Genomic DNA, 13,154 nt, shown 5'->3' with positions numbered 1-13,154 from the left:
AGAAATCACTTGCAACACGATATTTATTAAGTTAATTCTATTTATGCGTCCTGTTGATCTCACTGAAGTGAAATTAAATTAAAGGCATGTGTTGTGTGTTTCTGCCGTCTAGTCGACAGATGTTTGCGACCAGATCCTCAGAGTGGTGGCTCGGTCCAGCCGGCTGGAGGAGCTGGTGCTGGAAAACGCTGGACTCAAAAGGTCAGAGGTCTAATGAGAGACCTGATGTCCATGTCGTCTTTTGTACATGTTCAAATCCTCCCAGTTGAATTTTCCTTGTTAGCTGATTGGTGCATTAAAAAATGTTTTTTTTTTTGTTTTGTTTTTTTTTTTATCTGACTCTTAAATAAGAGTGAATAAACTTTTTTTCTACCAGGACTCAAAGTCCATTATTGCAGATTGAGTTTAGGTTTGTCGCCTGTTGAGTATGTGTGATGTTGAAAGTGTGAGAACGTAACACACTCAGTAAAACTGAACGCTCGGTGTGATATTGCGATATCTGCTATTTGTCTTCTTCAGTGATTTTGCTCAGAAACTGGCCAGCGCTCTGTCACAAAACCCCGCCTCCACGCTACACACACTCAACCTGAGCAACAACTCACTGGAGGACAAAGGTTAAAATACATACACACACACACAAACACACACACACACAAACACACACGCACACAAACACACTGCTTTATTGTGTAGACAAGGTTTGGCATGCAAACGTGGGTTATCTTGGTTTCCTGAAAGTTTCTTGATCAGACATTGGACTTTAGATTGATTGATTTTATTTATTATTGTTTCTGCTACGTTATGCAAAATCCACATCCACTTTACTACATTACCATTGACTTAATGTTGTAATTTTTCCTCTACTGCCCCTTTTTGTGTTGAAGAATCTTCATAAAAATCATCTCCAGTGGTTGAAAACATGTCTTTCTGAAACGGTGTTCAGTCTTACAGATGTTCTCATATGAAGTCATGCGCCCTCTGGTGGCCGTGTTGGAAACCTTGAGCTCTATAGAGTCTAATACCTTTAGTGACTAAATGTTGCTTTCTGCAGGTGCTGCCGCTCTGAGCGCTCAACTCACCAAGCTGCCCATGGGCCTGAAGCACCTGAACCTCTGCAGGACCTCCATGTCTCCTAAAGGTGAACACACAGTAAAGAAACAGCTGTAGCAGCATATCATCATCATCATCATCATTATCATCATCCTGAATCAGTTTTTCCAGGAGAATATGTTTGTAATTTTTTTTTGCAGGTGTGAACAGCCTCTGTCACGCTCTCTGCGCCAACCCGGCTGTCGCCTCTACCCTCACACACCTCGACCTGTCGGGGAACTCGCTCAGAGGCGATGACCTACCGGTACGCAGCCACTCCTTCTCTCATGTCCAGCCTCAACTCCACAGTTCCACAGATTCGTAAAGCTTAAACTAAAGATGGACATGGCTCAAGCATCAGTTTTTTTTTTTCCTCACAGAATTTGCACAGCTTCCTGAGTCACTCAAACTGTCTGGAGGCTCTGGATCTGTCCAACAGTGACTGCTCTCTGGAGCAGGTAAAAGCAGCTCACACACACACACACACACACAAACACACACACACACACACACACACACAACACACACACACACACACACACACACACACACACAAACAGACACACTTATACGACTTTGAGTGGTTGAATCAAAGAGTAAAATTTAACAAAGACCAAACAAAAGCTTTCAAAATTATCCATTTTTACTGTAAGAAAAAGCTAAACTGGAAAGTAAAAGTAACTGAATCCGAGTTTTTTGTGCAGTTTCAGCCTCTTTTGCTAAAGCTCAGTTTTTTGTTTTTTAGGTTTGTGCGTCTCTGCTCAGAGGATCTTTGAAGCATCTCTCTGTCCTCAACATGTCAAAGACCGTCTTCTCTCACAGGCAAGATGTTAAACTTACACTTGACTCTCTGACAACAGATAAACAGTATCCAACATTATGACAGATGCTATCTATAAACTGACTAGACTACTGATTAGAAGAGTAATTAGCTTTGGAGAAAATATTATTGATCCATCAGTGATCAAGTCAGGACAGATTACTTTTCCTACAAATTCTGCGTTGTTTTTTGTGAGTGTAGCGTCCAGTCAGTTAAACGTAGTCTGTGCTCTTACTGTGTTGATATTAACACGTCTCTGCTCACACTCACACAGGAAGTGTAAAGAAATCCCTTCGTCCTTCAAGCAGTTCTTCAGTTGTGCTCAGGCTCTGAGCTCAGTCAGTCTGTCAGGAACCAGGCTGCCGCTGGAGGCTCTGAAGTAAGGAAACATCACCAAGATCTTATTCATAACAAGGCGCACAGCACTAAAACAACATAAAGGTTTCCCAACTGGTGGCAATGAATGGCAGTGAACCCCTCAGTTCCAAAACACAATCAGACAAAGAGTCAGTGTGATGGATTACTGGCTCTTATCTATTGTCTCTGCATCTAACACAGCATCTGTTTCCCCTTCGTGTACGGTTGGCTGAATGTCACAAGTAGATATTTCTAAGAATTTGACAGCAAAAGATTTTTGGAAGGAAAGCCATAGTAAACATCTGTTGTCGGTCCCTTGGAATTAAGAGGAAGAGTTTCTATCTGGTTTCTCCATACTGTGTCAACTTTCAGTCACACAGGAGTAAATCATCAGAGGCTGAGGGTCGTTGACTTAATATCTGATGTCTGTAAGTTGTTGTTTGTGATTTTTTTTTTTTTTCCCTGCGTGCAGGGCCTTGTTGTTGGGGCTCGGCTGCAACCCAAACCTCAGTGACGTGTCTCTGGATCTCAGCTGCTGTGAGGTAAAACTGACAAGAACCTTATAGAAACACAATGTTTAAACACACTCGCACTCTGTTTGAAAGGGTATTACGTCAGTCTAAAGTGAGAAAGATTTAAAGAAACTGACCTGGTTTTGCTCTCAGCTGCGTTCAGGAGGCTCCCAGATCCTGGAGGGCTGTATCGCTGAAATCCCCAACATTTCCAGTTTGGACATTTCAGATAACAGTGAGGACGTTTTTGGACTTGAAACTTTTGTGATGACGCTGCACTGACTCTAATCATGACCTGTGTATGTCTCTGTGATGCATTGCTCAGGTTTGGACATGGATCTAACCACTCTGCTGGTCTGGCTGGCAAAGAACCGATCCATCAGACACCTGTCGCTGGGCAAGAACTTCAACAACATCAAATCCAAGTGGGTGAAGAATTTTCAGAAATTATTGTCAGCACATTCTTCCTGAATGACTACATGCATTTTGCATTTTAATTGTGTACTCATTTTCCTGCAGAAATGTGGCTCCGGTCCTGGACACCATGGTTCACATGATTCAAGAGGAGGAATCCGTGAGTGAAACTTTTCAGCATCAATTAAAACTTTTTTTATGTGTTTCTCCGAATTAAATCCAATCTCTTCTTCTCTGTATTACATTTATTATGGCCTTTATTTCAAACTGAAGCATTAATTAGTCCAATAAACGACCTGCCTGTAAAATCATTTCACTCTTTTCCTCCTCTGCAGCCGCTGACCTCACTCTCATTGGCTGATTCCAAGCTGAAAGCCGACCTCTCCATCGTCCTCAACGCTCTGGGCAGCAACACCTCTCTGACCAAACTGGACATCAGTGGGAACTCCATGGGAGACATGGGAGCCAAGATGCTTGCCAAAGCCCTGCAGATCAACACCAAACTCAGGTGAGCAAGGAAACAAGTTCCTGTTTGAAATTAATTATAGAGGAGATCAAATCTGAAAACTGTTAAAATGTCAATAACCAAAAATGCAAATGAATGTTTGAGCCTTCTACCACAGAAATCAGTGAAAGGATTGTTTTATTAAAAAGTTGTTTCTTTCTCCTCCATATGTGTGTCTGTGCAGGACAGTGGTGTGGGACAGAAACAGCATCAGCCCGCAGGGTCTACAGGACGTCGCTGCTGCTCTGGAGAAGTGAGTATGAAGTTGTCATGTTTTAAGCCCTGAGATAGCGTTTTAATAGTAATAATATTATTAATAATAATACTTTATTTATTTGTTTGTACAGCAAATTTCTTCTCAGAAAAGCTCAGAAATAAACGGAGGGGCCAACCCAAGCCTGTACTTGAATGTAATTAAAAGAATTTACAAAATCAATCCTGAATAAAATAAACGGCCGCCATTGATGATTGATGAGATGCTAAGACCTGAACTAAATGTAGGTGGTGGATTGATTTATGACTGAGACAGGTATACTGGGAGTTGCAGTAGTTGAGGTGGGAGGAAATAAAAGCATCCCCAGGTTTGTGGCTGAAATAAAAGACTTCACCTTGGCTATAATTCTCAAATGATAAAAACATGACTGCACAACTTTCTTCACTTGGGGTTCGAAACACGAATCCTAATCAAAGATTACTCCAAGATTTTGGAGTAGTGTGAAAAAACGTTTGAAAATGTTTAATTTGTCTCCACATCAGGAACTACACCATTCGTTTCATGCCTGTTCCCATCATGGACGCTGCTCAGGCACTGAAGGCGAACCCCGAGAAGACAGAGGACGCCTTACTAAAGGTTACATTCAGCTTTATGTAGATTGTTGATGCTTTCTAAAAAGTCTTCATTGTGTAAGATTATTGTTTTGTGTTGCAGATGGAGCAGTACCTGCTCAGGAACCATGAGACACGTAAATACCTGCAGGAGCAGGCGTACAGGCTTCAGCAGGGAATAGTCACCACCACCACACAACAGGCAGGAACAGCAACAAGGATTCTCACATTCTTTAGTTAGTATCGGACACTGACCACTGAGCTCTCTGTCCCCTTTTTGTAGATGATGGACATGATGTGCGTGAAGGTGCAGGATCACCTGAACTCTCTGAGGTTCACAGAGAACAGCTTGGTTTTGGAGGACATGAAGGTGGCAGAAAACCTCATGAAGGACGCCAGGAACTCCAAGACGGTAAGAAGATCTCTTAAACTGTGGTCTCTGCTCCCTTCAACTGAAAATGTCAAGAGACACATTTGGCCGACATATGGTGTGCACGAGGGGAACAGAGTTAATGAATAGGTTAGCAGGGCAGCTAGCTTGAATTATCTATCATTAAACAGTAAATTGCCTGGTTGTTGCTTCCAAGGTGCTTGGAGCTGTTTTCCCCAACATGTTCTTCCTGTGAAGTTATGAGACAGCCTGTTCTGTGACACTGTTCTGTGTGATCTCAATTTAATTCATGTCACGACCCAACATCAAAAGGATTTTAACTAGTTGGAGATTGAACCTGGCAAGCAGCAGGGACAGCAACTAAGTCACTGCAGTTTCTCCTCTGCACAGTTTGGGTTACAGGCTGTAAGGGCCAGGCTGAAAGTTTAAAAATTAAAGCAGAACTTGAGCAGTCTGCATGTTAAATATGACAATAATAAAATTATTTTTGTATTAGATTTTCTGGATTCAGAAGTCAACAGTTTCCTTTGATGAAAAAAAAACAACAAAAAAAACAGATTTAAGTCAAGCTCTGTCTCAATCACTCCAGCTGCTCCCCAACCTGTACCACCTGAGGAGCGGCGGGGCCAGGGGTGCTTGCGTCGGAGCCATTCAGGACAAGCTGGAGTCGATGGCTGGAGAGGTTGCCAGGGTGATGGAGGAACAGCTACAGGTGCTGAACTAAACACACAGAAGCTTCAAGCTGCTTTTAATACATAGTAACTGCTGCAGAGTTTAAACAGTGTGAGGCTTAAACTGAGCCGGGTCCTCCTCCCACAGACAATGCTGGTCTCCATGGTGGACGCTGCTGAGGGTTTGTGTCCTCTTGTGATGAAGAGGAGCAGCCTTCGTCAGGAGCTGCTGAGGGCTGGGGCAGGGCGGATGACCATTCCCCGCAGCTTCGTCACCACCACACTGCTGGAGCAGTCCGGGGTCGACATCATCAACAAGATCAGGTCTGACTGTTCAAGTTTCTTAAGCGCGTGTCTGATCAAGTCTTTGATTTATTTGTAAGCTTTTGCCTTTTGCCTTTTTGATAAGAAAAGAAGTCCATGAGTGATATTTACAGTCCAGTATTTAGCCGTGTTACTGCAGCTGGTGAGATTTCAAGGTGATAAATATATCTGTCATGTGTTTCCATGACAAACTGATCTTCTGTGACGTCCCTGTGCTGATTCTCATTATAGAAACTAAATACAGAAATGTGATGATTCTTGCTGTTTATTGTTGTAAATTTTTGTATCATGTCGTATGTGTCGTACTTGATGTTATATTTCAATATGTTGTGAGTTTGTACAGCTACTGTCTTGGCCAGGTCTTTTCTTGTAAAAAAAGATTTTTTTATCTCAGTGGGACTTCCTGGTGAAATAAAAGTAATAAATAAATAAAAATAGGCATGGTTAGTTAAGTAGCTGATGATTATCTAATAGATGGACAAACCCACAAAAGACATTTTGTAACAGAACTTGGTGGAGAAAAAGTTGTCAAAACAAAATTTTTGTTGATTTCTTTCTGTCACATTTTAAAGATCAATGATGATTGGGAAAAGCAGATGGAACGTTAAAATCAATCTATTCAATTAACTATGATAAAGCTGATCCTCTGGTTCTTAGATTATAACAGATGTATAACAGTTAACACCTGGTTAGCTTGGAGCTGTAAGGCCAAGCTCTTAAACACATACACATGGTTTTTCAAAACTTGCAGTGACAGATTTGACTAGACTCAGAACAGTGTGAGACTACAAAGTCAAGACTGGCTCTGAGTCCTGGTTCCAGGCAGTGGATCTGCTTGAAGACCTCTGTGAAAAGTAAATGGCATTTGTTGTGTCTTTTGTGTTTTTCCTTGTAATCTAGTGAAGTGAAGCTCAGCATGGCGTCATTTCTGTCAGACCGTATCGTGGATGAGATCCTGGAGTCTCTGTCCAGATCACAGCACACTCTGGTGAGTCTCCTCTTCATCTGTCTGTCTTTTCTTCTTGTTTTGTCTTTCCGTCCTTTCATCCTTCCTTTCCCCCTCCATCTCCAGTCTGACCACCTAATCAGGAAGGGTCAGCCTCTGCTGCGTCATGAGCCTCAGATGGAGACAGAGGTCCTGGATGAGACGGTTCTCCAACCAGACAACCACGATCGGGAGCAGAAACAAAGCCATGACCGGCAGCATGGGCTGGAGGACATGGACACCTGCATGGTAGGAAAACATGGATATGTGTGATGAGTTGTAGATATTGAGAGAAGACTGCAGTACCGTGTGGTGGTAAAAATACTGTGACAAGAATTTGTACGTGTTCATGTGAAAATAAAACAAAAGAAAAATCTGATGTTTTTTCTTTAGATGACCAAGAGGAAGAGTATTCTGGTCAGGATGCTGCGCCCCGTCTCTGTGGCATTTGGTGAGTAACACAGAAAATCTTAGTGTCTCTAAAGTCAGTGTACTAAACTAAACACAGTCCCTTTTTCTCTATATGTCTTTAAGTATATGCAGTGCCCTTGATATTTCCTGATTATATTTTTATTATAGTTAGTCGGCTCTGGATAAGAGCTCTAATTCTACTTCCTGGCCACTTTTGATATGGCAGTTTTTATGATATTTCATCCATGTTATTTGACACCATCATATCTAAAGGAATGTGTATTTGTGTATCTGTTCAGTAATGTCTTAATCCTTCAAAAATCCTCCTTTTTTATATGCGACAGTATCTGCTATTTGTTTAAAACTCAAAAAGAGAAACTTTCTGCAGAATCAGTGATATATCCATGATTTTGCTACCATGTGTTCTTGTAAACAAAACATTTCAAACATATATATTATCTTTATTTACTAGACTGGTGAGTGGTTACTTAAAGAACATGTTAAAAAATTACCTTAAACTTGTTTGGAGATGATAAATAGTTAAAGAAGAAGAAATTTAGAAATGTCAGATTTTTGGTCAGTCTTAGTATTTAGTATCAGTGTGTCTTGCTTCCACCAGGAGGCTGCACTAAACACTCATCTTGATTTATGATTTTCTCACATGGTTTTGATGCCTTCTGTTACAGAGATGGAGTTTGACCTGGACAAAGCTCTGGAGGAGGTTCCTATCCATGTTGAGGACCCCCCTCCTCCTCCTCCTCCCTCACAGCCATCGGACAGAATGTCAACCTACCATGGAGACCTCCCCGTTCCCCCGACCTCCGCGCACACAGAGACTCTCTGTCTGGGCGAGCTGCTACCTGTGGAGCACAAGACGCTGGAGCATCGAACCAAACTACGACCGAAACCCAAGAAGAGGACAAAACCCAGCAGACCACCTGTAGGTTTCTGTCAGCAAGTGATCCCCAAATTTTTCAGCACCAGCACACATTTATTTGTTTCACATTTACCATATAATCTAAATATAAAGAAGTCATGGCAGAGCTAATAAAAACTGAATTATTGTTGAATTTATTGTCAAGAATGTTTTTTTTTTTTTCCAAAACTCGTAAATTGAAAATAGAAAATACGACAACTCTATCATATTATGGTATTATGTTGCACAGTACCTTTCCAGCATGTCAAAAAATGTCTGTGTAATGGACCAAAGAATCTATTATGTGACCATTGACAAAAAGACTTAAAAATGTTAAAAAACATTAATGATAAAGGTGGTACAAAGATGCTAATTATAATTAAGTATAATAAGTTAAACACCTAAGATGTAAATGAGTCTCATCTCTAATCCTTCTGTTTAATTGCCACCACCGGTCCTTCAGCGGGAGGCCACCGGCAGCTCGTTGCAACACGAGGCGGAGCAGAACAGCATCATGGGAAAGCTGGACGAGGGCCTGGATGACTTTTTCTCTAAGAAAGTCATTAAACTCAGCTTCAAGTAAGAGTCCTGTTTTAAACTGAAACTGATGTTTTCTGCAGCTATTTCAAGGAGCTATTTGTAAATTTTGCTGTTGTTACATAGCTAACGTTAGCATTAACAGCTGTTTACTCACCAGTCTTGTTTACAATACAAGAGGTTATAATACACCCTCTGAGCAGCTACTTCTTCAGGGCAGCCTGGCTGCTACAGTGACTTTGGTTAGCATGTCTGAATTAAAAATGATAGAAGAAGATGCAAAACAAAAAGGTTGCTTTCCACCTCTGGAGACAGTTCTTGGTGAGTGAAGGATTGAAGTTTGATGCTGAACTCGCAACATTCCTTCTAGACTAGTAAGTAAACAACTGTTAATGCTAACATTTGCTATGAAGCAATAGCAAAACTTACAAATAGCACCTTTAAATATTCAGATGTTGCACACAACATAAAAGCATAAACTTTTCCTTATAGACAACTCCGTGAAATAGATATTCTCCCCAAATCACTTTTTTAAAAAGTGAAATACAGTTGTGTGTCATCAGCATAAAAAGAAACAAAATGCTTTATTTTTAATCTTCTTCAGACTTCCCTCTGTCAGAGGTCCATCCTCCAGCACGCAGGAATCAGCAGATAAGAAACGTGAGTCCAGAAAGAGTGGTTTCTTTAACCTCATCAAATCCCGGACGTCCCGCTCAGAGAAGAGCCACGGAGCCGCCTCCACCACTACACTGCAACCTGCCTCCTCCAACACTGCTCCACCCTCTTCCTCTGTTAGCCCAGTGACTGAGGAGATGACACCCACATCCCCGACACCGCCCGTGAAAACCCCTGCAGCCCAGGTGGAGCCCCATCAGGAGCTCCACAGGGCTCAGTCCTCAAACAACACAGATTGTGAGGTGGAGGCCTTTCCGACCGCTGCTGCTGAGGAGGAGAAGGAGGGGGAGAATGTGGAGAGGAAGGAGAGCGTGGAGAAGAAGGACCACCCCCACATACCCCGCCATATTGGGGTTCCTGTGATGGGAATGGACCTTCTAGCTGAGATGAAGGCTAGACAGGAAAGAATGGCTGTAAAGAAGGTGGGTGGAGTCCATGGGTCAAGAGATGTAATACTAATGATGTAAATCCATCAGTAGTCAATATATTGATGCTAGTATGTCTTTAAACCAGTGTAAGAACATACAGCAGGAAGAAAGCAAATTCCTTGAACTTTCTTGTGCCTCATCTTCAAGCACCAATTTGATATGTATTACTGTAGGCTGCTTGTTTTGTTTTTTGTTGACCACTGCCCATAAGAGCATAAAGTATAAAACTGTGTCAGTTGCTGGTTTAGATTCAGGAGCTCAAGATTCAAGACTTTATTGTCATTTCAGTGGAGTTTACAGGAATTTTCTTTGGTGAGCTCAGATAAAACAAAAGCAAAACTAAAACCTAAGGAGATCACTTAACTACAAAGAGACATAAAACAGGTGGTAAAAATATAAAATGACCGTAGTAAAACAGGAATACCTTTATACATAGCAGGATATTAGAATAATAAATGAATAAATTAAGTTAAAATTCCCATATGGATGCAATTAGAAAGATAAATTAAAAAACATTGTTACCCAAATGAGATGAGTGCTGCAGTTCCTTTTTCATCATGGTGTAAAGTTCAGAAAAAATTCACAGAGCAAGAAGAGACATAAACACAATTAAAAGCGAGAGAACAACCTCCACACTTTTAAAGCTGGTGTAAAAACAAAGCTTGTATCTGTGGTATATACAGTACATGTATTGTCATTCCTCATCTCTCTCTTTCTCAGTTACATTCCTTCTCTTCCCTCAATAGTCGACATATTAAAAAGAACTTGAAAACAAACAGTTAGAAGACTGGGGTTTTAAATAACTAGTAATGTAGAATACATGAAGTCGCACATTCAGTGACATTACCTCTCTGTCTCTCTGTTTTCAGTCTGAGTCGTCAACCTTGTTGGAGAAGGTGGATGGGGACAAAGGTGAGTTTCTTTAATATCATGTTACCGGTGCACCAGTGTCTTGATTGCTCAGTGTAAGAGTTGTATGTAGAATTTCCATAGTAATTAGTTCACAGTTCACAACCAACAGTAATGACACTCATTAAGTCCATAGTAGAATAAGACTTGTGGTCAGACCTCCACCCCATTATCCCAGCAGACCCTGATGAGTCCAAACCAGAGCCAGCTCCCAGGTCCAAACCACCGAGCATCACCCCCAAACCGCCTCCATCCCAGGCCACCAAACTCCAACAGGGGGCGCACACCTCTTGCCCAACCAGTCCCACCAGTCCAACCAGTCCAACCAGTCCCAGGGCAAACAGCACCTGCATTCAAGGTAGGCAAGGATTGGGATTGCTCTCAGAGTTTTGTCAACTTTAGGGCATCCTACAGCCACCAGAAGCTTCCATTGTTTCTAAATATTTTTATTACCACAAGTAGGATTGTAGTTTAAATCCCACATCTGTGGATTTGTCCTGACAGCTTGTTCATTGTTTGGTTGTTTTATTGATATCTGGTTCTCAGATGACTCTGAGGTTCCAGTAAGCAGCTCCTCTGCTAAAGGACCACTTCCTGCTCCTCGCCTGAAGAGGGCGCCATCGGAGCAGGAGCGAGAGAGCACCAGCAGCAACATTGCAGGACCCCTGTCTCCACTGGAGGGTTAGTATCTCTGTTTGACCTTTACAAACATGGCATTAGTAAAAAAAAAAAAAAAATTTTAATGCACAACACAAATCACACAAATGTTGTGTTCAGGATTTAAATAATTAAAAATATTTATTTTTTTGTTAAAAACATTATTTCATGCGAATAAACGATAGACAGGAATCAAATTACAATTAATAATCAGCTAAATTTACATTAAATGTATTAAATATGTATTTGATCCTGTGTATTTAGGATATAGCACAGTGATAAACATTTTCAGCATAACTGATACGTGTCCTGGCTATGTATGTCAAAATACTCCACATTTGTTTTAATTATTTCTTCTTTCAAGGTTCCTATATTAAACAGGCATTTTTTGTTGAGGAGATTCTGATCCAAAAAGGAAAAATTGGCCACATTTAGCTTAGAGAAGAATGTGACAATTCTGTAAACACTATAGAATGAGAAGAGAAAGGAGAATCTAAAGGCACTGAAAAATGAAAACGACTAAGATGACAGAGAGCAGTGGCTGTTTTTTCTTAATGATAAAGGTTGCATGAGTCAGCGTTGCCTGTTAGCTGCAGTATTACTGACAATATAACAGGTGACAACTTGTTTAATGAACACTTTCAGGGCCATATTTGACGCCTCCACAAACAGGACATCTGAAGCAAAGCACATGCATCCAGTTCCAGCCTGTACTTGACATGTCCAAGTGTCAGAGTGTGTGTGGGGGATTTTGTGGTTTAACACGCGACTTGTGTAATTAACACTCACAGGAACTCAGTGTTTTTCTTTAAAAAAGGCTTCTATGTAATCAAAAAGTCGTCTGTTGTGATTGTGCAAGAAGACGTGTTTTTAAAATCAAAGAGACAGAAGGGTCATTTACACGTCTCAGCAGGCGTCATCACACACCTCTCACTGTTTTGGACGTAAGACATAAACCACCTACACAATTCTATAAAAAAAAACAGGAAACAGGATTTAATTTTATTTTCTGCTGTCCATCAGTCTGGAAGAGGAAGAATCTTTCTTTTATTATGTAAATTTGTAAAATTAAAAGTCCCGTATTGTATAAAGGTAGATGTCCATGTCCTCTTTGATTATAAAGCAGGTAAAGGTTCTATATTAATACTGTTAAAGTATTAACAAAACAGTCACCACCCTCATCCATGCCCTCCTCTCTTCTCATTGGCTCTCTCAGTCTCAGATGTTTCCAGGGCCACAGAAAAGACAAACTGTTGATGGTTGTCATTTTGCAATGTGTGCGGTGAAATATTGCTGAAGAACACAGACGCATCAGTTTCCTTGTGTCTCTCTTTCCTACAGTTGATTTTTCTGGAGACGGCGGCGATGCGTTTGACCCGCCCGGTGCAGGAAGCGAGCCTGGAGCCGGCGGTGGTAGGCAGTGGTCGTCCCTGAAGAGCTCAGCGAGTCCTCCTCCTGCCGGGGCGGAAGACCGGGAACGCACCAAGTCGCTCCCCACTTACGGTTCGACTGATCTCTAAAACTAGTCTCTGCATGGTTGTCAAAATGTAGCAGTAGTTACACTTCAGTCATTTATTGAGGCGTCTGAGATCCATGATATTAAAGTGGTTAAAAGACTTTGCCTCATAATTTTAACTCGGTTCATAGTTTATTTGTCCAGTGTTATTTGGTCCAAATTTATTGTCATTTTTAGGTTTTTGTGGTTTCTGGACCTGAATTTATTGTTTT

The 13,154-nt window shown here is 41.3% G+C and overlaps 1 protein-coding gene across 2 annotated transcripts in view; it reads left to right on the top strand.

The window, feature by feature from the left end:
* Nucleotides 1–13,154, top strand: part of LOC130184062 (F-actin-uncapping protein LRRC16A) — a 31,407-nt gene that overhangs the window by 15,611 nt on the left and 2,642 nt on the right. For both annotated transcript variants that reach the window (XM_056399839.1, XM_056399840.1), the window contains 28 exons: nucleotides 113–201; nucleotides 520–614; nucleotides 1,052–1,138; nucleotides 1,251–1,354; nucleotides 1,470–1,547; nucleotides 1,835–1,911; nucleotides 2,184–2,288; nucleotides 2,739–2,808; nucleotides 2,932–3,013; nucleotides 3,104–3,203; nucleotides 3,298–3,352; nucleotides 3,528–3,700; nucleotides 3,882–3,950; nucleotides 4,454–4,547; nucleotides 4,626–4,724; nucleotides 4,806–4,934; nucleotides 5,503–5,625; nucleotides 5,733–5,908; nucleotides 6,809–6,896; nucleotides 6,981–7,142; nucleotides 7,287–7,344; nucleotides 7,991–8,244; nucleotides 8,684–8,799; nucleotides 9,362–9,854; nucleotides 10,730–10,772; nucleotides 10,948–11,127; nucleotides 11,316–11,450; nucleotides 12,768–12,929. In XM_056399839.1, coding sequence (XP_056255814.1) covers nucleotides 113–201; nucleotides 520–614; nucleotides 1,052–1,138; nucleotides 1,251–1,354; nucleotides 1,470–1,547; nucleotides 1,835–1,911; nucleotides 2,184–2,288; nucleotides 2,739–2,808; nucleotides 2,932–3,013; nucleotides 3,104–3,203; nucleotides 3,298–3,352; nucleotides 3,528–3,700; nucleotides 3,882–3,950; nucleotides 4,454–4,547; nucleotides 4,626–4,724; nucleotides 4,806–4,934; nucleotides 5,503–5,625; nucleotides 5,733–5,908; nucleotides 6,809–6,896; nucleotides 6,981–7,142; nucleotides 7,287–7,344; nucleotides 7,991–8,244; nucleotides 8,684–8,799; nucleotides 9,362–9,854; nucleotides 10,730–10,772; nucleotides 10,948–11,127; nucleotides 11,316–11,450; nucleotides 12,768–12,929 — 3,496 coding nt within the window. The remainder of the gene's footprint in view (nucleotides 1–112; nucleotides 202–519; nucleotides 615–1,051; nucleotides 1,139–1,250; nucleotides 1,355–1,469; nucleotides 1,548–1,834; nucleotides 1,912–2,183; nucleotides 2,289–2,738; nucleotides 2,809–2,931; nucleotides 3,014–3,103; nucleotides 3,204–3,297; nucleotides 3,353–3,527; nucleotides 3,701–3,881; nucleotides 3,951–4,453; nucleotides 4,548–4,625; nucleotides 4,725–4,805; nucleotides 4,935–5,502; nucleotides 5,626–5,732; nucleotides 5,909–6,808; nucleotides 6,897–6,980; nucleotides 7,143–7,286; nucleotides 7,345–7,990; nucleotides 8,245–8,683; nucleotides 8,800–9,361; nucleotides 9,855–10,729; nucleotides 10,773–10,947; nucleotides 11,128–11,315; nucleotides 11,451–12,767; nucleotides 12,930–13,154) is intronic.

Source organism: Seriola aureovittata, chromosome 16 (assembly GCF_021018895.1).
Source record: "Seriola aureovittata isolate HTS-2021-v1 ecotype China chromosome 16, ASM2101889v1, whole genome shotgun sequence".
Lineage (NCBI taxonomy): Eukaryota > Metazoa > Chordata > Actinopteri > Carangiformes > Carangidae > Seriola > Seriola aureovittata.
The sequence above is the reverse complement of the archived record's forward strand: the minus strand, read 5'-3'. Positions and strand labels throughout refer to the sequence as shown.